Here is a 23,069-nt window from a genome sequence, read left to right on the forward strand (position 1 = left end):
AAAAAAAAAAAATTTAAGGGTAAATGCATGTAGTGAGTCATTTTAATACATATATATAGGGTCGAAAATAACTGCACATTTTAATGCGAAGCAGTAGAAATATTTTTTTTCTTTTCTGTCTTTTATTTATTTATTGACGTTATTATTATTATTATTATTATTATTATTATTATTATTATTATTATTAAAATTCCTCAAAGGGAATCGAAAGCATTTTTATTTTTTACTTAACTTTTTTTTTTTCTTTTATCAAAAATCAAAAGATTCAACGAACTATGACGTAATGAAAAAAAAAAAAAGAAAAATGAAAAAAGAAAAGTTTTTAAAATTTTCATCATTTTCCTAAATAAAAAAAAAAGGAAGTCGTGTTTCTTATTTTATTTCCGGTCTCTCCGGAAAAGTAAAAGAAAGATATGGGGAAGGGGGAAAACTTTACTTTTTTCTGTTTAAATATTCCAAAAAGGTGGAATTGAATATTTAAAAAAAAATTTAAATAATGTAAAATAAAACGAAAAGAGGCGGGGCAAGGGTGTAGCAAGGTGTTGGGTAGGTAGACATTTTTTTTCGTACCTGATTTTCCCCTTCCCCCCCCCGGTTCATCCCCCTCAAGCTTTAAAGAAAAAATAAATGAATTCTTTTTTTTATTTTTATCGCGTATCAATTCGTAATTTTTCATGTTTTTTTTCGAATTTAAAATTTTATTTTATTTTTAAATAAATAAATAAATACGCTATAAAATAATAATAATAATAATAAATATTGCAGATAACTTTTATCGTTTCCTCCGTACGAAAGTAAAATGAAAAAAAAATTTAATAAATATATAAATAATGATAATAATAATCGTGATGGTGATGAAGAAGAAAAATAAAAAAAAATTTTTATTACGCGGTGGGTGAAAGCAGCAACAAAGTTAACGATAATTTGTTTAGGAAAAGTTTTAAAAAAAAAAGAAAAGAAAAGAAAAGTAATTAACCAACAAAAGATTAAATTTAAATTTAAATTTAAATTTAATTTTTTTTTGAAAAATTAAATTTTAATCTGGCGTTGCAACAATCTCTCTCTCTCTCTCTCTCTCTCTCTCTCTCTCTCTCTTGAACTTAATTTTATAAATGAAATCAACTTGAAAAACTTGACATTATCACAATTATTTATTTTACTTATGTATTTTTTTTTTATTAAAAAAAAAAAAAAAGTCGTAACAACAACAACAACAACAACAAACTTTCTTTTAATAATAGTTTTTTTTTTTTTTTAATATTAAAAATAAAGAGAGAGAGAAAAAGAGGTAAAGAGAGAGAGGAAAAATATATATATGTACATCAGGTGTGACGATATATTTTAAAAAAAAAAAAAAAATTTTTTTTTCTGCTGCTTCGTAGTTTTTTAAATTTTTTCAATAATAATACCAAAATGTAGAAAATAATAATAATAATAAGAGGGAAAAGAAAAGGGGGGAGGGGGGAAGAGAGAGAGAGGGAGGGGAGGAAACTAATATTATTATTTAATTTTTTAAATTTCGATTAAACTTTATCGAATTTTTATTTACTTGTGATGACGAGGAAAATTGTGACAAAATTTAATGCGAGACGACGAAAAACGCTAATGAAAATAATAATAATAATAATAATAATAATGATGATGATGATATAATGACGCAAACGTTCGTGAGAATAAATTTTTCATACGGATTTAAAATAAAATATTTATTTATTTATAATCGCGGCATAAATTTTAAAATTCGGGATAGACGTGAATTAAGATGCTAATCTCCAGCTTCCCGTTTTCAAAAAGGGAGAAAAGAGAGAGAGAGGAAGAGAGATAGGGAAAAAGGAAATTTTTCGCACGGAATATCAATATATAAATTTATTATTATTATTATTATTTTACGGCTAAAAAAAAAAAAAAATTTTGAAATGATGACCCGAGTGTGTGTAAGTCGGTCGGTATTTACCTGAAATTTTATTTTACCTCGACGTAACCCTAATAAGAAAAAACCTTTTTTTATATTGATTCATTAACTATTATTATTATTATTATTATTATTATTATTATTTCTTACTGTCATTTAAAAATCAACCGTTTTTTTTAACGGCTTTTACCTATGCCGCGTGCGGCGTTTGTTTAACTTAAAAACTTTGCTTTAAAAAAAAAAAAAAAAAACATTGGAATGAATTAGTTACAGTGTGTAGGCACGCTGAAATCAAAAGACTTTTAATTAATTTATTATTTTTTTACATGTAATTATTAAAAGCATTAAAAAAAAAAAAAACACTGACCAGTAGTAGTAGGAAGTTGTTCTTTGGTATTTTTGTTTGTTTGTTTGGGTGTCATGTGGTCGTCGTTGTTTTTATTTTGGTCACACTTGATCAAAAATTCTTTTTTTTGTTGTAAAGTTCGTTGATATCGTAAAGATATTACTTTGTGAATTGGAAGAAGTAATTGTAATTATCTATGGAAAGTTTGAAATTTTTTTTTATTTTTTTTCCAGGCTGGATCCAGAAATAACGCAAACATCAGTGAGTCCAGCTATTATTATGGACAACAAAAAGGTAAATAAATAAATAAAACAATAAAAATGTTTTAAAATTAAAAACATAGAAAAAAAAAAATTAATTACGGTGTAAATTTATTTTAGCCTTCTCCATCATCGCAAAGCGGACGGCGGAAAAGTGTAGGAAGTTCACAATTACGGTCTCCAGTCGTAAAACGACCCACCACGGCTCCCGTCGCACTTCAAGGATGGTTACATAAGCAAGGAAGTGAAGGGTTAATGCTTTGGAAAAAGCGGTGGTTCGTTTTGTCGGAATATTGTTTGTTTTATTACAAGGGACCCGAAGAAGAGAAATTGCTGGGTTCGATATTGTTGCCATCGTACAAAGTATCACCCTGCACGGCGGAAGATAAAGTTTATCGTAAATATGCATTTAAAGCGGAACATGCGAACATGAGGACGTATTATTTCGCCGCCGAAACTCGCGAGTTAATGACCGAGTGGACGAACGCTTTGAGCCTTGCTTCCATTTTGCAAGAAGGCACCAAAATGCAAAGTCACGACGTGAATCTAAAACAAAACAACGATGAATTTAATTTTCGAATGCAAGGTAATAATAATTCATACTACGGGCCGGTAACGATGCAACCAACTAGTCAGGATAAAAACATGAAGGATAGAAGTGGAAACGTTAACGGATGGGTTCCACAAAATCCTTGCGGCCCGTATCAACCGCTGTATGCCAATGCTCCTCCTAAACCAAAAAGATTGAACAGCGAGGGACAGTATGCCGGTTCGAGCCCAGAAGCTAGTCCAAACAGAAGAGACGATCCCGATAACGTTGTCTACGACAGGAGTAGAAGATTTCAAGAAACTGCCACGCCGGTTCAACACCAAGATTACAATTATCATCCTTATTCGTCTCAATATTCTCCAGGCTCTGCCCCGAGCACGGATGGTAATCGCTCAGTGCCTTATTCCGGAGCATATTCGGGTAGTGGAATGGGAGACAGAGGTGCCGGAGGATGGGGTAGCCATAACAACAGCAACAACCCTTCAGGCCAAGTTGGTCCCGTGAGAAAAGAAAATCAAAATAACAACAGGACAGATTTATTTAAAAATGAAAATTATTATCCCGGAATATCCCACAAATCAAGTGAACAAAATTTTTTAAACTATGGAAATTCAAAGGATTACTCCTCAGCCAATTATCAACACTCAAATCAATATTATCAGAGTTACCAACAACAACCACTACAACAACAACAGCAACAACCTTCTAAAATACCATACGAAGGTCAAAATAGTATGAATGTTGTCGGAGTGAAAAGTCGTCAACCTCCAAGACCTCACAGTGCAGATTTTTTGGACTACGATGCAAAAAATTATTACCCTAATAAAAAATATACGGAAAAAATAACACCCGGACAAAAGATAAACGTGAGAAACGAACAATACAATTACAACAGGCCCCCGAGGCCTAAAAGCAGTTTGGAAATAATGCATTCCAACGACGGGTATTATTGGAGCGAGGAAAGATACGCGGAAAAAATGAGACAATCCGCCATGTACCTTCAAAATTCATTACCTCAAAGGTCTCACCTTTCGGGAGCGAACACTCCCGTGTCGCGACGATTAGACGATTCGTTCAAATATCAAACGGATGCGAAAATTCCGCACGACGAACGCGAAACGCCAATCGTGTTCAGACAAAAAAGAGTCGAAGACATATTGAAAGATTTAACGAAATCTCCCTCTCGTCAAAATCCGAGACGTTGGAGCGAGCATCAAGATCGATCCGATAATAATTTCATGAGATCCGCCAGCGCGAGATTGCCAAAGCAAAGACAACACGACGAAGAAGCCGGAAGTGACGAAATACAAGCGTACACGGGCGGAGAAGATTTCAACGAGGGTAGAAAAGAAGAATCGATGAAAAGATTATTGGAATGGAAGCAGAGAATGCTTCAATCTCCCCTCACGAGAAAATCCTCGGGTTCTTCCGCGAGGGGCGTTACGCAAAACGAACTTTCGGTGTTTTGTAAACAACAACAAGTGTTGAAAGATTTGGAAAAACGAGAGGAAACGAGAAACAGAGAGGAATCATCTTCCAAGAAGAGAAACAAAGGAGATGATCGATCGAATCGAAATCAAAATCGAATTCCTGACGGAAGGAGATCCGCTCTGCTGTCGGCAGATCGATATTACAGCTACTCGTCCGATGACGAAGGTAAGTTTTTTATTTTTTTAATTTTCATTTGAAAACAAAGCAAAAAACAAAAACAAATTTGTTTTTCCTTATTATTATCATTATCATTATTATTATTATTATTCGCTTCATTAATTTTTTTTATGTATGCAAACAAATGGTGAAAAGATGTAGCATCGAGCTTTGCACAAATGAATGGCTGCGGGTAGTATTTATTTTCCTTACATCTAACTGTTCGTGTAATTAGTAAAAAAAAAAAACAAAAAATATTTTCAAGCGGTGATTGGTTGCTTTTAATGGGTAAATAATAAAAAACAAACAAACAAACAAACGATCAACAACAACAACAACAAAGTACAAATATTAATTTCATTTGAGGAAAAAAAAAACTTGGCGCGAAAATTTAAAAAATGGCGTTCGTCAACTTCTTTTATTTCTTCTTATATGAATTTCTTTTTATTTTATCATTTTCGAAATTATACATGAATAAACAATAGGAAAAGAATCAAACAAACAAACAACAAACGCAAACAACAACACGTTTTTAGTTCGTAAAAAAATAAAATAAAATAATTAAAATTTCGGAAGTCGTTTTTATTGTTTCTTTCGAACTACCAGTTTTTAATGTATTTTCGTGTTTCACGTTTTACACATTTTTTTTTTTTGTTTTCGGGAAAGTGGGGAGGGGTGGGGAGGGAGGTGAGATGTGGGGGGTTTATTCATTTTTGTGTTTTTTGGATAAAAAAAAAACACGATCGTGTTCGTGAAATTTGAAATAATTTGTTAGTATTTGTTTTACGTTAATTGCGAATATAAGCATAAATTTTTTGAAAAAAAAAATAGAGAGAGAGAGGGGGGGGGGAAAGAGGGAGAGAAAGAGGGGGAAGAGAGAGAGAAAGATTTCATTTGCTTGTTTGTCCTTTGAAAAATTTTCATTATTTTTTTTTATTTTTATTTTTGCTCTTTTTTTGGAAACAAAATCGGAAAATGTTGTCAAAAAAAGTAAAGGACACGTCTGTTGTTTTCCTTTATTATTATTATTATTTTTTTTTTTTTAAACAGTTGGCTGTCGTGAATTCGATGGGAAAGGTGGGGGGTCGGGAGAAACAATTTATTTACTTTCAACAAACAAAAAAAGGTCGATCGGTCGTAAGAAATAACGAGTAAAACTTTCGAGAGAGAAAAAAAAAAACAAACAATTCGAGATTTTTAAATGATGCTGGGAAAAACTAATCGATCAACAACCTTAAAAGGTTTTTTTTTCTTTCTCACTTTCTCTTATTCTCTCTCTTTCTCTCTTTCTCTTCCGTTCGAATTTTCTTTCTTTCTATTTCGTAAAGTTTTTATTTTTTTTCTTTCTTTTCCAGTAACTGAATTCGTTTGTTCGTTCGTTCGTTTTTTTTTTCTTAAGCCTTTATTTTCTGCTTCGGTTGTCGTTTGAATTTTTTTTTTATTTTTTTTTATTGCTCGTGCATATATAAATCTAAATTTTGTATTATTTTCCGAACGCGAACGTTTTGATTTATCGTTTCCCCCCCCCCTTTTTTTTCTATACCTTTTTCAACTCCCCTTCCTTCTTTCCTCCTCCTCTCTCTCTCCCATCCTCATTTCAAAGGATTTTAAAATTATTTTTTTATTGCAACGAACGTACCCTTCAACCGTCGGTTAATAAAAAAAATAAAATATATATGTATAAATACGCATAAATCTAAAGCTTAGAGGAAAAAAAAAAAAGGAAAAAAGATTTATTGGGGGGTAAAGGGGATGGGAAAGGTTCATTGAAAAAAAAATAGGAGGGAGGAGGGGAGGAAATTAAGAGATACTCTTAGGAAATTGAAAGTTGTAGAGAAATCGTAAAATTTTTTTTTAAAAGCATTAATAAATTCTTCATTCCTTCGAAATGTTATTATTATTATTATTTTTATTAGTTTAAATAATAATAATAATTATTATTATTATTATCATTGTTGTTACTCGAGAGACTCGCGTGGGAAAACAAAAAAAAAAAAAAAATTTACGTTCGTGTGTATGCGTTCATAATCAAACGCACGCGTGCGAGTCGTCTTAGTCGTCGTCGTCGTTCGTTACGCCACACTTATTTCCGTCCGAAATAATTACGTAATGATTTTTTTTAATTATCATTATCGTCCACCGGAAGTGAACAAACGTACAAACAAACAAACAAACGGACAACAAAATTCCTACGCGTAACTGTATACCGAAGTATGTTTAGGTGTTCAGAAAAATTTTGGAATGTGAAAATTAATGCGTAAATTTTGTAATATTTTGGAACCGTTTTTTTTTCGTTACCTGGAAAAGGTAACGGGGAAAAGGGTGAAATAAATTTCCCGCCATTTTTTTTTTTTTGGGGGGGGGTTGTAATTACCGAATCGTTGTTTTTGTTAATTCGTATTTACGATCGCGTCGCGTGAAAGTCGAGATTATTATTTTTTTCTTTTTGGTTATAAAATTTAAATTGTCACACTTGAAAAATGACTGATTGACTGATTGATTGATTGATTGACTGACTGGCTGACTTGCTGGTCGGTTGATTGGTTAGCATAACATAATGAATGGCAATTTTTGTTTTTTTGGAAAATGAGATTGTGTGGTTATTTATGATGAAACCTCTGGAAATTTTTCCAAAAAAAAAAAACTTTCTGCATGTTAAATGTTTTTTTTTTTTTTTTTTTTATGGAATCATTTTGGAATAAATAATTTTCGGTGAATCGGTGATTATCATTTTCTTTTTAGTATCTCATTTTTTTTTTTTTTTTAAACTAACAAAACATTTTTTGGTTTATTTGATAAGTGAAAAATAATTAATTAATAGTTTTATTTATTTATTTATTTGGTTTCGGGTATTTTTTATTTTTTTTTGAATGATATATATATAAATAATTAAAAGTGGTAAACTGGAGAAAGTAAAAGTCGGGTAAAACTAACCGCATGGATAAAACGACTAATTATTATTAATTTAAAAAAAAAATGGGAAATTTTAATTGTTAACGGCGGTTTTGTTGTTCGTTTTTCAAGACAACGATGAGGAAAGAAGGAACGAGAAAGAAAGAAATAGAAGAAATTGTCAAACGGGGAGAAAACAATGGAGAAACGATGATGATGATGATGATGACGTTAAAGGAATGAAAACAAATTCGGATTTTATTGGAACGAGTGGAAATTATTCATCTCCGAATTACGAAAACATAACTCAAAATCAAATAATCAACGTCGAAAATGAATTCGCGATTTCGCTCTCGTCGCCTGATTTGATTTACGAAAAAGTCAAAACTGAAAATTATTCTGAAATGGCCGATAAAATATCTTCGTGTAAAAAACGTCGTCGAATTATTAAAACTGGGGGTGGTGATGATGTCGATGATGATGGCGATGAGGAGAACGATGAGGACGAAAAGGATGCCGTCGTGAGAGATTCGAAATATAAAAATGATGTAATTGTTAAAAAGGTGGTAACGGAACCGGTTAAAGAAGAAAAAAAAATATCTCCGACAGGGAATCGGCAAATGATGACGGATGGTGGTAATCCTGGTAAAAAACGAAACTGGAATAAAAAAATTGACGAAACGAAACTCATAAAAGAATTTTCTTATCAGTACATAAAAGATCCCAAAGTTGTCGATTCGAATCCGAGCGGAATCGTTGGAATCGACGGTTTTTCCAAAAGCATAGTTAAGAATAGAATAAAGCAATTGGGGTTGGACGAGTTGGATGGTAATGGAAAAGATGGTTCCGGAAAAGAATCCAATCCGATAAATTATTACATTGACGAAGCGTATATGGCCAATTTGAAAAATGCCGATTCCAAATTACAAGAAATCAGTTTATTCGCATTGGGTGAGAGTCATCCGCAGTGTAAGGAACCCTCACTCGAAGAAGTTCCAGAAGAAAAACATCAAAAATCCGTTAAAGATTTACTCGCCGATTTCGAAAAGAAATCTCAACTTGCTCAAGAAAGAGATGCATTGGATCAAGAAAAAAGTTTCGAAGATGTATCGAGTAAACGATGCGTTTTCAGCGACACGGAAACTTTACTTTATGACACATCGAGCGATACGGAAGATAAAAAAATCGAACCGAATCCATCGATACTCACGAACTTGAAAAAATTTGAATTGGCCGATATAGAAGATGAATTAACAGAAGAAGAAGAAGGAGAAGAAGGAGAAGAGGATAGAGATGAAGAAGTGGTTGCAGCGTTGAGTCGTCGCGAAAGGATTTTCAGTTCTTGCCGCGAAATGAATCGTAAAAAAGAAAACGGTTCGAATCATAAAATGAAAAAATTGACGACGAGATTACCTGATGTGAAAAATGAAAATTCACCGTGTAGCGACATCGAGAGAATAATGTCACCCGTTTATGCCAAATCTAGTTTGTCGGAATCCGTCACGCCTCTAGACAATTGCGATTCGACTTGCGTCACGCCCACAATCGAAAAAATAAAAGATAATTTGGAGAAAACTTTACCAAAGGAAAATTTGACCAAAAAAATACAGCCGGAAGTATCTAAAGAGGATGAAACATGCGAAAATCACTACATGCCAATGACTCCTTCTCGAAGAATATCGGCCCCACCGTCGGATAAATCTCGAAGCGATTCTTCATTGCATTCATTTCTTTTCGGCGTCGACGTGGAGGAAACCTACGTCGAAATGACGGAAAATGGCGTTGCTTCCACGGTTTTCGACGACCCGAGTAAACTTTTTCCCGAACGTAACGGTTCTAAATATTGTGACGTAAGTGGTAATAAATCCGTTCCTCATTATGATTTTTTACCGTCTTATCGTACGAGCGGATCGATAAGAGAACCCGAATACATGGAAGTAAACACTCTTTTGGAAATTTTAAAAGAGCAAGATGAAAAGTTAAAAGAACACAGAAACACCATACAAGATAAATCGGTGAAAAAAACGAATCAAGATGTCGTCGTCGTTCCTCCGACTCCTCCCCGCTCCGCTTTGCCAGACATTTTAAACTCTTCGACAAACAGGCAAAATGCAAAGTCGGACAGTTCGGATGCCGACGACGAATCTTCGAAAGATTTAGATTCACTCGACATACCACGTCATCCGAGATTTAGCTTATCGGACACTTTTCGTCCGGCTTCCTACTATTTGGGAAGCGCGATTAATGACAGAGATAGAAACATAGTGAGACTTCCCAATTCCAGCGTGGAGAATCACGATTCATCGGACAGCGATCTCGTATCCCCGCCTCCCATACCCAATTCTCTACCACCTTTGGACGATTTGGACACGTCGTTGGAAACGGAAAGATCTCTCGAAATAAATAAACCGCAAAATTTTACGAAATTTAAACAAATGGACAAAGAAGAAAGTAAAAAATTATGGAGCACGCCTGCGAATAACAATATTAATCAAGAGAATCTGGACAATTCCGAAGATAGTAAGAAAAAGAAACGTAGGCCGGTTTCGGAAGACATGTTGGAAACGCTCGACGAAACGGAACAGTTTTTCTACGAAAAACCCCTCGTCTTCAGCGAATTAGATTTCGTCGGTAATAGAAGTGGTTTAGCTTTAGACGATGAATGTGGAGACATTAATTTAGATCAGTACCTGGAAGAACTTCAATTAAACAGTTCCGTGAACACTCAACTGTATACGAAAAGCATAAGCGAAAACATATACAAAAGTTCGGAGAAAGACATGCATAAAAATTTAATGTCGTCGGAAAACATGAATAAAATGACTGTGAATGGAAAAAATTTGTTGAAAATGAATTACGCCAGCGAAAACAACAGCACAAACACGGAGAACGTGGAACACGTGAATCACGAGAGAACAAAATCGAACGATGAGGTGCACTACGAAAACCTTCAAACCCTGTTTCCACCTCCTCCGCCGGAACTATACGAATCGAGCAATGAACAATCCGACAGAGAATCAAACTTGACGTTTTATAGGGGGGCTACATTTCCAGAAGTGCCACCCCCTGATAACTACTGCGATTCTTTCGATTCGACCGATAAATCCAAAATATGTTTCGATCCGGACACGTTGCAACATCAAATTGTAAGTCCAGATGACAGTGCGGCGGCGAAAACAAATTCAAGTTTTGAAAATCAGGGAGCACCGTATTATTATTCGGACATAATAAAAAACGACAAAGTCGATTTTACGTCATCCGCACCGACGGAAAGAACGGTTTCCGGAACGAGAGGACATGCAAGCGGTGGATCGCACAGGTATCAACAATTGAATAATCAAAGAGATAGCGGGCAAGAGGCTATACAGTTGTCGAAAAGAAATGACATCGGTAGAAAAGTCAATCCGATTTCACAAAATTATTTGGGCGGCATGAATTCGAACGAGGCCAACGAATTGGACGAAGTGGATAAAATAACGGCAGAGCTTCGCACGACGTCGGCTCACTTTATGGGAGCCGCTGATAAATCGGGAACCGTAGACATGAGAAACATTTACGAATCGGATACATTGCAAAGGAAGAAAATTCCCGGAAATCAAACGGATGTGAGTGGAACTAAAACGCCGGACATGCATCATCCACAAGGCGTGGCTAGAAATTTGTATCCTCAGGGAATAAAAAATAAATTTTCCGATTCCGGGATTATGAATAGTAGCAGCAGTCCGATTAGCTCTCCTCTCGGAAGTCAAAGTCGAATCAGAAGTAGATCGGTTGAAGGATTGTTGACGGATTCGGAACCTGCGGCTCAAAATCAACGGCGAACGGTTCCGACCCAACATCAAAATTCACCATCCGTTCCTTCGACTTCGAACAGCAACACCAACAACTCATCGCGAAATCATCATCCTTACGAGGGTGACGACCTGTGGGATAAGGATACGTTATGGAGAGAAAATTTAAGAAAAGTCAGTTTGCGACACACTCGATCTCTCGATAATTTAGACGACGATGTCACGTGGAATTCGAATCAGCGACAAAATCCCGTCGAGGGGAAAAAAGAAAATTCGGGTCGTAGCAGCGTGGATCATTTCACCGGTTCGCAAAATGGAATGATGCAAACGGGACGAAGAAGCGCCGATCATTTTTCTATGGGCACGTCTAAAAACAAACTCAGCAGAAATGTGACATACGTGAATGACGTCATCGTCAGAAGGAACAGATCTTTAGATCTCACCCGAGAATGCGATGAAAATGTCGCCGGGAGGGAAAAAATAAAACCGATCAAAGAAATGGAAACCGTCGTCGTGCTCAGCGATTCCGGCATTTTAGATTGCGACGATGGAGTTCACTACGAAAAACTAACGAGAAATCCACCGCCATCCAAATTGGGAAGCGTTCCCGCTGTCGTCACTACCACCACCGCCACCCCGACGACGTCTAAATGGACGAGTCACAGTCGTGAAAATTCAAAAGAAATAAAAAGAAACGCGGGACTACCCATGGGAAAAGATGTCGCGTTGAAAAAAATACAAAGTTCTAGATTTCCAAACGATAATAATAATATTTCACCCGTTCAAACATCCAACGAAAAATTACCCGTTCAACCGTTGGAACGGGAAAAATTGAAACAGTGGGATTGTTTGATGTCGAACGGGAGCGTCGCCAACGAACAGGTACTCGATGAAAAAAAAATGAAAAATGTTGGGGAAGAAAATTTTGTAAAAGATTTGACCGTTAAAAAATCATCGGAGGATGTCGAAACGGTTACGGATTCGGATAAATATCCGAACGTGATCGAACAACAACAGCGTCAACGACGTGTCGTGCCAGAAAAGAAATCTCAAGAATCGACGCCATCTTTGGAAGGTAAGAAAACACTTGAATTTTTATTATTATTATTTTTAAGACTTTTTTTTTTTAATATTCCACGAGCTAAACATTTTGTGGTAATTTTCGCGAAAGGCACTCTTTGATTTTCATTTATTAATTTTTTTTTCCTATTTTGGTATTGTTTTATTATTATTATTATTATCATTATTATTACCATTCACGTAAGCTCTGGCCTTTTTTTTCTCAATGGAAATCATCAAAGGAAAATTCACGTGTACAAACATTTATTTATATATATATGTATATAACACGTGTACATTATAAATTCAACACGAAAAAAAAAAAAAATTGTACATAGAGTAAATAAACGAGAGAGAGAGACAGAGAGAGAAAAAAAGGAGAGAGAGAGAGAAAAGAAAAGCTTGGTATGGTGGGTTTTTTTCAAGACTAATACGTAAGCGATCGGTTGATAAATATTACACCGGAAGCCAACCTTTGAAAATTAAAAAAAAAAAATTTTTTTTCCGCGCAAAATTTGAAATGACACAAACACGCGCGCGCGCGCTCGCGGTCACGTGATAAGAAAAAAACGTTAAGGGTGTAAATTATAAGAAAGAAGCGAATCTTTTGTTTTTCTTTCGTTTTTTCGTTTTTTAATTTGCTCATCTACCGCGTGTGGGATTGTTTTCTGCTAAATAATAATGATAATAATAAGGTTAAAAAATTCATTTAAATTTTATAGTTTATTGGTCTTTAAATTTAGGAGAGAGAGGGAGAGAGAGAAAAAGAAAAATCTTTGATCGTTATACGTAGTATTACTCTTATAACGTGTTTAGACAAGTTTTTTTTTTGTTTAAAACAAGTTTTTACGTGTTATGGAATGTTTTCTTTTTTTTTCTCCAGCAAACATATTTTGCTGAAAATTTCATTAAATAATAATAATAATAATAATAATAATAATAATAATAATAATAATAATAATAGACGTGCGATCCCCGTCGATAATTAAAAAAAAAGTTTAAATTGGAAATGAGAAAAAAAATAAATAAATGACGAAGTTAAAAAAAAATTTTTTTTAACCTAAATTAATGCCACGTTTTTTTCGTCCGTTTGTTCGTTTGTTGTTTGTTGTTACGGACCGGGGTACGAACGTAAATATTGACGCAGTTTGTCAACATCAGGTACAGTTAAAAAGAAAAAAGAAAAAAAAATGATGGATAATAAAATGAAAATGAAAAAAAAAAAAAAAAAAAAAAAAAAATTCTGTTATTGTTTCATTGGCATTTAAACGAAAGTTAATAAAAGAGAGAGGGGGGGAAGAGAAAGAGAAACAGAGAGAGACAGAGAGAGAGAGGTCAAATTAAAAAGTAAAAAAAGAAAAAAATTTATTTTTTTTTAATTCGTGCTGGAGAATATTAGAAAAGAAGAAACAAAAAAAAAAAAAAAAAGGTGTTGTTGTTATCAACAAACAACAACAACAAGGCGACAATTATACGAATCGTTTCCATTGTTTTTGTTTTTGTTTTTTTCCACGTTAATTTAAATTTTTTACGATTGCATCGAGCGCGAGCGTTTGTCGTTTGTTTGTTTAATAAAAATTATCATTTATATTCATGAAGAACGTTTCGATGAATTTAAAAAAGAAATTTTTTACTTTTCAAGGTTCTCGAAAAAATCCTCCCCCCTACCTCCCCCCCCCAAAAGAAAACCGTTGTAAAAAATATTTAAAAAATTCCCCCCCCCTTTTTTTCTTCCCTCCCATCGCCACTCTCTCTCTCTCTTTCTCTTTTTTCGTAATGTTAAATGAAAGAAATTCGGTCGGAATTTAAATTTTTTATATTACAATGTTAAAGATGAACCTGGACAAAAAAAGAAACTGGAAAATTTTCCTTCTCCATGAAAATTATTCATGAATATGCAATTTTATTTATTTGCGTGACTTACAAAAAGACTAAGCAAAACGTTTACGGCTGAAATGTTTTGATGAAAATGATTGTAATGACGATTGTGATGATGATTTCGTTGAGAATTAATTCTTTCCGTTTTTTTTTCTCAGATGAGGGGGTGGGGTGAGGAGGAGTGGAAAGCGCGCACACGATTTCGTGAAAATGATCGTGGTACGAAATGATAGTGGCGGTAGAATTCGTGGCGATAGAAAATACAATTTTTACCGATTGATACCGTGGCGGGGAACGATTCGGTTATTTCGAAAATTTTCCCAGTCGAAAATATCACTTTATTATTTACGGGTGAATTTTTTTTTTTTTTTGGGGGGGGCTTCAATCCCCCCTTTTTTTACGTCATTATCTCGATGTTTTTTTTTTTCCTAAACTCACGAGATAGTTTTTTAAACGTCGAATAAAATGAATTTTTGAGGATATTAAAGAAAAAAAAAAAAAAATTTTCCTGGTGGGATGGAGAGGTGGGGAAAGGAGAAGAAGGGTTTTCCCCCTTGAAATGAATGAAAAGAAAAACTGGAGCCATGGAAAAATATTTAATTTAAAAAATAATAATAATAATAATAATAATAAAGCGAAATTCCTTTTTTGATTTTTTTTTTTTATTGTTTGAAATTTTTATTAATGGCAGAAAGGAAAAAAAAAAAAAATTTTTTTTTTTCTAAACGTTCGAAGAAAATCTTTCTCCAGGCAATTTGATAAATATTAATAATAATAATGATAATAATAATAATAAAAATAACGGTTTCGGATAATTTTTTTTAAAAACAAACTTTGTAAACATTTATTATTATTATTATTATTATTATTATTATTTCGTTTTTTTTTCGGTTTCAATTACGTCGGAGCGGTTTAAATTCAAAAACCACCGAAACTTTTTTATTTTTTATTTTTTGGTGGCGCGAGGGGGGAGTCCCCCACAACGTTTATACCCGTAGTTGATGCTGTGACGCTGTATTTTTCGTGACGACATTGAAAAATGATTTTACGCGTTGTTTCATTTTTCTGCGTGCACGCATGATGACGTTAATTTATTCGAAACACGACGACGACGACGAAACTTTTTTTTTTTCTCTCGTTTTTTTCGTTATTGAAATTGTAATCGACCCACAACTACTACCACCACCACCACTACTACTACTACTACTACTCACTACAACGCCAAGAAATATTAAATAAAAGCAATGGAATAATAATAATAATTAATTTTAAACTAATGACGTGAATCTTACGGTCGATGTTTTTTTCCTGTCTCAGCTTTCTTGGCATCAAGAAAAAGAAGAAAATTAATGAAACTGCGGAAAAAATTGTATTTTTTTTCCTTTTTGCAATTTAATAATAATAATAATAAAAATAAAACGGCGATGATGATGATGATGATGATGGTGACAAAAGTAGTAGTGGTGTGGTGGTAATGGTAATGGTAATGGCAGCGATGATCTTGATCGTGGTGATGATGATGAGGATGATGATTGCGTTAGATTAATTCCAAGTTTAATAATTATCCTTATCAGTACATTATTATTATTATTATTATTATTTATTATTCATATCACTTAAATATTTGAAGCTAAGCTGTGTGTGTGCGTGCGCGGGTAAGAAAATCATTTCCCGTTGATTTGTTTTGCGAGAAATAAAATTTTTTTAACCGTTACGGTGGAAATATTTCAATAAAATTTATTGCGAAAGAAAAATAAAAATTTTCGAAAATTTGTTAAAATGGAAAGATGTAGAGAGAGAGAGAGAGAGAGAGAGAGAGACAAACAGACAGACAGACAGCAGAAAAAGAGAGAGAGAGGGAGAGGCGAACAGGCAGACAGAGAGACAGAAAGAGAGAGAAAAAGAAAAATAGGTACAGAGAAAGAGAGAAGCAAACAGACAGACAGACAAACAGAGAGGGAAAGAGGCAAACAGACAGACTAAAGACAGAGAAAGAGAGAGAGAGAGACACAAACAGACAGAAAGACAGAGAGGGAAAGAGAGCAGGGGCAAAAAAGAAAAAAAGAAAAGCTTAAGATTTAAGAAAAAGTAAGAAAAAGTTTATTGTAAATAATTTTTCGAAATAATAATAATAATAATAATAATAATAATAATAATAATAATAATAATGATGATGATGATGATGATGTTAGTAATGGTATTAATAATAATTTGGTCATAACGAACAAACATTCGGTTTAATTGATTTATGTTTGTTGTTGTTGAGGTTGTTGTGCAAGTCGTAAAGTCATTTTTTATTATTTTTAATTTTTTTTTTTGTCTCAGAGGAAAATTGTATTGATGAAATCCCTCCTGTTGTGTTTGATAATTCCCGAAGGATTCTCCCTCCACCTCCCACCCCCAATGAGTCAAACAAGACACGTGTATATCGAAAGGGGTTAAAATTCTTTTTAATGATATTAGTGATAAGACCACCACCACCACCACCACGTGATGCAACTACAACTACTACTGACTGCTACTGTCGTTCAATATCGTAAAACTTTAATATTAAATTAAATGAGGGAAAAAAAAAGTCATCCGACTCGTCGTCAGCCATTTTGAAATATTTGTAAACAAGGATGGAAAATCGATAAAAACATGTGAGAAAGAAAGAAAGAAAGATAGACAGAAAAAAAGGAATAAATAATTAAGAAAAAATTAAGAAAAAAAAATTCCATAATTTTTATTTAAATTTTATTTTATTATTTTTTAAAACGTATTAGCAATACTTAATCTTTAAAAGGTCAATGGAACAAATTGATGGTAGTAGTATACCACTACCACTACCACCACCACCACCACTACTACTACTACTACAACTACCACTACCACTACCACTACTCCTCCTCCTCCTTTTTCTCCTCTGGAGTCGTTCTTGCAATTCTTCAGTTTGGGTTCGGCATTCAAAGTTAACGCGCGAGTTTGTTCGCTATTTTTTTCGCCTTTTTTTTTTTTTTTTTTGCTTTTTTCGCGGGGATTTTTTTTTGTTTGTCTCTATTCCTCACTGTTTCTCTCTCTCTTTCTCTCTCTCTATTTTGTTTTTTCGACGGAGAGGAACCAAAAAAATTATGGGTGCAAAAGTCGGATTAGTTTGCGTGAATTGTTGGCCAGGTTTGTTTGTTTTTTTTTCTTATTTTTCCTCCATTATTATTATTATTATCATCATTATTATTATCATTAATTTTAAATTTATGAAATTAATTATCGATGATGAATTGTTGTTGTCATTAATATTATTATTATTATTATTAATATTATTGTTATTAATTTTAATAAAAAAAAAAACGCACGTAAGTTGAATTTGTAACCGATACATGAACGTATATACATTCAATCTGAAAGCGGGGGGCGGAGGGGGTGGGGAGGAGGTGGTAGTGTAAAAAGAACCTTTTTTACGTAGTCTTCTTTCGTTCAGGAGCGGATTAAGTTACAAAAAAAAAAAAAAATTTGAAATATTAACCTATGAAGGTTCGAAACCGATGCGAATGCTTGGAAATGAATGAAATTTATTTATTATTATTATTATAATTATTGCAATTATTATTATTATTATTATCATGATTATTATTTTTAAATCAGTTCAATGACTTTCGTGTACATTTCTCTCTCACTCTCTCTCTCTCTCTCTCTCTAAACATTTTTCCTCTCTTTTAAATTTTTTTTTATATACATTAAAATGACGGGCTGACGTTTTTTTAGTCTCACGTTGATTTTTTTTCGTTACTTTGTACTCAAAGGAAAATTGTTTTCTTTTGTTTCTTTTTTGTTATCGATAAGGCGAGGAGAGGTCGTGCGTCGACCGAACTCTTCGCGTGACGTCACCGATTTCCTTCTTTTTCCTCTTTTTCCTTTTTTTTTTTTGAATGAATTTTTTGTTATAAGATTTTGGAAATTTCTCGTTTCTTTTGTTTTTCTTTTTTTTTCTTCTTTTCTTCTCAATCAAAACGACTGGATGATGATAATAATAATAATAATAATAATAATGATGATGATGATGATGATGACGACGATTACAAATTCCAGCAACTGGAGAAAAGTATGCGATGGAGAAAGAAAAAAAAACCGAGTGAAAAATTAAGGTTTAATAAAAAACGAAAAAACGAAAAAACCTGTTAAATAAGATTGTACGAGTGAATAGAATAAATTCAGGTTGTTGGCATTAATATTATGCAAATAATAATAATAATAATAATAATGATGATGATGATGATGATGATGATTTTTTTTTTTATTTTATGTTATTTGTTTTCTCCGCCGTGTGTCATTTCATTAAAACTCGTTTCCGATTATTTTTAAATATTTAATTTTTTTAAAAAGTTTTTTTTTTTTTTTTTTTTTTTTAATTCGGTAATTGAACTTTTTTTTAAATCGTAGGAAAACCTTTTTATTTTTTATTCTGGAAAAATCGATGATGATGATGATGATGATGATGATGGAAAATTAAATTTAAAAAAAAAAAAAATTTTTTTAACCAGGAAAGGATTCGATTTAAATTTTATTTAAACGATTCAGACTTTTTTTTTACGTCTTTTTTTTTTTTTTTTTTTTTTAAATTTTATAGCAAATTTCAAGTTTATTAAAGCACAAGGAAAAAAAAATTTAAATTAAATAAATTTTTCGATTTTAGAAAACTCCGCCGAAAAGAAAATTTTATAGTCTATAAAAAAAAAAAAAGAAAAGTCGGTTGAAAAAAATCAATGAAATGAATTTTAGCGGTCGTCGAGCGATGGGATTTTTAATTCGGTCAATAAAACCGCAGAAATTTAAATAAAAACCGTATGAAAGTATTATTATTATTATTATATTTAAAAATAAACCGGAAACGGAAACGAAAATATTAAAAAAAAAATCCGTTTTAATTTTTTTCTAAAAGAAACGAGGGCGATACCTGAAATTTTTTTTTTTTTTGTGGCGTTTTAATGAACGTCATGAAAAGGTCGCCGTAATCATCATCATCATTGTTATTATTATTATTATTATTATTATTATAAATCGGTTAACGGAAACGATTTGAATTCTCTTATCGGTAAATATGTTGGAAATTTGATAAAAATAAATGACAATGAATGGGAAAAAAGAGAAAAAAAAGAAATTTTGTCGAAACGAGTAGAAAAAATTTTTTTCCAAAACGAATCGCGTGCGGGTTGAAAATTTTTTTTTCCCCGTAAGTTAAACAAAGAAATTAATTAAGTATAACCTATTATCATTATCATTATCATTATTATTGTTAAACATTCTAGAATATTCCATTTCGTTTTTAATTTTTTCCCTCCCTATTTTCGACGATGATCTTTTCTTAAATTATCTATCGCGTAAATATTTACGCAAAGCGTAATGGAAACGAGCAAACAAACAAACAAACAACTAAGAAAAAAATTAATGACTTTGCTCGACGTTCGAATGAATCAATTGTTGTTGTTGTTGTTGTGGTTGTTGTTTGCGTCCCATTAAATATTTTTGGACGTTTAAAAATTCCAGCAGCTTCGTCTTTCTCTCTTTATCTCTCTCTCTCTCTCTCTCTCACGCATTATTTATTTATTTATTTAAAAAGAAAGAAGTAGAGAGAAGGTGTCAGGTGAATTAAAAAAAAAATTTTCGAATCGTTTATCACGTGATTAATAATAATAATAATGTTGATGTTGATAATTATTCCATATAAAGTACGAAACGTTTTTTTTTTTTTTTGTAACCGTTAGATTCGGGCGTACAGCGAAATTTTAAAAAAATAATAATAATAATTATAAAATTTGCGGTTTAATTTTTTTTTTTTTTTTTGCGGTTATCAAAGCAGACGAAAATTAAAAAAAAAAGAAAAAAAAAATTTTTTTAATTACTCGGAAGAGGATGAGAAGAGATTGGGGGAACTTGGGTCACGGGTTCGAATCGTGATGGAAGAAATTTTTTTTGTGTGTGTGTTTCTCTTTCCTCCCCCTCCCTTTCGATCGATTATTTTCTTGTATTTTGATTTTGGGGAGGGGTTTTCTAAACGTTTAGTTCCCGTGGGATTTTTTAAATTCCAAGTAATCGAGTTGAAAATAATAATAATATTAATAATAATCGTGTAAGAATTTGGAAACGTATTTTAATTTTTACCGTTAAAAAATTTTTTTCCATACCCACCTCTCCCCTCTTCTCGAGTTTTTATTCGCTTATTATTATTATTAAACGTTTTAATACTGAAATTGTCGTGGCACGAACCGAAATATATACAAAAAAAAAAATCAAGCCAAAGGAAACGAAAAAAAAAAAAAAATTAATAAAATATGCGGCGGTTTTTCTATAAACGAATATCGGGGGAAAAAAAACAATGAAAAATTTTTTGTCAACGGATTTATTAACCGTCACAAGAAAAAGAGAGAGAGAGAGAGAAGGATAGAGTAAGATAAATAATAAAAAAATGAAAAAGACAGACAGTGAGAGAGAGAGAGAAAGAAAAATAGTTGCCATTAAGGGTTAAAAACACAAACCGGATTTGATAATTTAAGTTCAAAGTCTTCTTTCTCTCTCTCTCTCTCTCTCTCTCTCTTTCTATCTGTCTGTCTGACTGTCTGTCTCTCTCTCTCTCTCTCTCTCTCTCATTCATACCAGACTGACTGACACACCTGAAATTCAAAATCACGAATATCAATTTTAATTAATTAGATCGAATATTTTTTTGTAAGTTTATTGACTTTAGTTTTAGTTTTTATTATTATTATTATTATTATTATTATTTTTTTATATTGGTAATAAATCTCAAGTAGCAGACGACACAATTTCCTTTCTTTCTTTATTTTTTTTGTGAAACTTTTTAGCGAAAAAAATTTATTAAACGTGAAAAAAGAATTTTCGTTTTTTTGTCTTTTTTGTCTTTCTTATTTTTTCATTGTTATAAAAAACGTTTGTAAAAAGAGCGAAAGAGAGAGAGTGAGTGAGTGAGTTAGAGAGTGAGAGAGAGAGGAAAAGAGTTTAAACTTTTTTGTAAATTTAGTGAAGCGTGCTATATCTATAATGAGTGACAAATTTGCTATAAAATGCTTAAAACTATAGTTAGGTAGAATATCGTGGAAGGTGAAATCGTAACGAAACTATCGGAGACCCATGAGAAAAATCGTTATTATTATTATCATTATCATTATCATTATTAATAAAATCCGTATTATTTTATCAGAAAACGATTGAAATTTCTCCAGTTTTCGTATAATTGATTTTCCATTCTTTCTTTTTTTTTTTATTATTATTCTCCAAAAATATTTGCAACCGCTGGATTTCTAATCCCACGATTCGTTACGATTAATATTAATTTCACGTTTCATTTCGTTTCGCGAAAAAAAAAAAAAATTGCATTTTCTTTTATTATTATTATTATTTTTTAGTTTATATTTTTTTTTAATTTTTGACGTCGACGCCATTTTGATCGATTGTCTTCTGCTTTTTATTTAAACGATGTTTAAATAAACGATGTATAAATAAAAAAATTATCGTTTGTTGCCAAAAATTTTAATTATTTAATTTTTTTGAATTTTACTCCCCGTTTTTTTTTACATAAAATTTGTTCCCTCTCTCTTTCTCTTTCTGTCTCTCACTCTCTATCTCTCTCTGATATCGATCGATAATATTACCGCGAAAAGTTTTTGAATTTTCGGAGCCTAAATTTTTTTTTTTTTTTTAACTTTGGGGCAAAAGTAAAACATAAAACAGGTATCGGTCGAAAAATCAACCCGATTGTAATTTACATAAATAAACGAATCGATTTGTCGTAAAAAAATAATTATAATAATAATGATAATAATGTGTAAAAATGAATCGATAGATCGATCGATTGATCGAACCGAAATCGCATTCGCGGAATTTTAAAATGAAATAAAAATAAAATTTATATATATGTATATGTGATTTGCGGTTAAATTTAGGTTTCCCCTTCTTCCCCCCGGAGAAGGAGGAAAAGATGGAGGAGGAGGGGGGTTTATTTACGGTTATCAAAGCAGAAGAAAATAATTTTTTAATTTTTTTTTATTTTCCCCGCGTAAAAAAATCGAAAACGATTAATTGTTGTTGTAGCCTTTAAAAAATTTTCATCATTTGATTTTAAAAAAAAATTTTTTTTTCTCTCTCTCTCTTTCTCTTTTTTTTTTTTTTAATTTTCTCTCTCTCTCTCTCTCTCTCTCTCTCTCATTTTAAACGTTATTATACTTTCTAAAAAGGAATCACTACGAGAGAGCAAGAACAATATGGTCAATTATTCTTAACGAATTTAATGTAATTATTACTTAAAAATTTCACAGGTTAATTTTTTTTTTCTCTTTTTTTTTTTTACCTTTAATTACGTTAATAAGGTGGTGAAAAGAGAGGAAGAAATAGAGAGAGAGAAAGAGAGGGAAAGGGAAAGAGAAAGGACCGGAAAAGTTTTTTTTTTTTTTAAAATATATTTCACAAGTCGCAATTAACGGTTTCGAATTAAATTATAAATTTTTTAAATTGAAATTTTTTTAAACCACAAAAAAAAAAAACGCACGAATCGAGTTTGATGACGTCACGTTTTGGTTTTTAACCGTTTTTTTTTTTTTGTTTTGTATGAAAAAAATTTCGGGGAAGTAATTATGATAAAGGTCGACATTTTCTATATTTCGAACGAATATCAAACAAACATTTACACCTTTCTCTCATTAGCAGAAGAAAAGGAAGAAAGAGGAGGAGGAGGAAAAAACCAAAA

General features: G+C 32.2%; 2 protein-coding genes across 2 annotated transcripts; both read left to right on the forward strand.

The window, feature by feature from the left end:
* Positions 1-1,919: 1,919 nt before the first annotated feature.
* Positions 1,920-4,912, forward strand: Phum_PHUM262050 (phosphoinositol 3-phosphate-binding protein, putative; the record flags this gene model as incomplete). The annotated part of the gene is made up of 4 exons (XM_002426553.1): positions 1,920-1,928; positions 2,397-2,519; positions 2,639-4,724; positions 4,872-4,912. The coding sequence occupies 4 exons, from the start codon at positions 1,920-1,922 to the stop codon at positions 4,910-4,912; spliced, it is 2,259 nt and encodes a 752-aa protein (XP_002426598.1).
* Positions 4,913-7,846: 2,934 nt separating this feature from the next.
* Phum_PHUM262060 (uncharacterized protein) lies at positions 7,847-12,580 on the forward strand (the record flags this gene model as incomplete). Its single annotated transcript, XM_002426554.1, has 2 exons — positions 7,847-7,987; positions 8,171-12,580. The coding sequence occupies 2 exons, from the start codon at positions 7,847-7,849 to the stop codon at positions 12,578-12,580; spliced, it is 4,551 nt and encodes a 1,516-aa protein (XP_002426599.1).
* Positions 12,581-23,069: the final 10,489 nt, after the last annotated feature.

The sequence above is a fragment of the Pediculus humanus genome, genomic scaffold (assembly GCF_000006295.1).
Source record: "Pediculus humanus corporis 1103172107635 genomic scaffold, whole genome shotgun sequence".
Lineage (NCBI taxonomy): Eukaryota > Metazoa > Arthropoda > Insecta > Psocodea > Pediculidae > Pediculus > Pediculus humanus.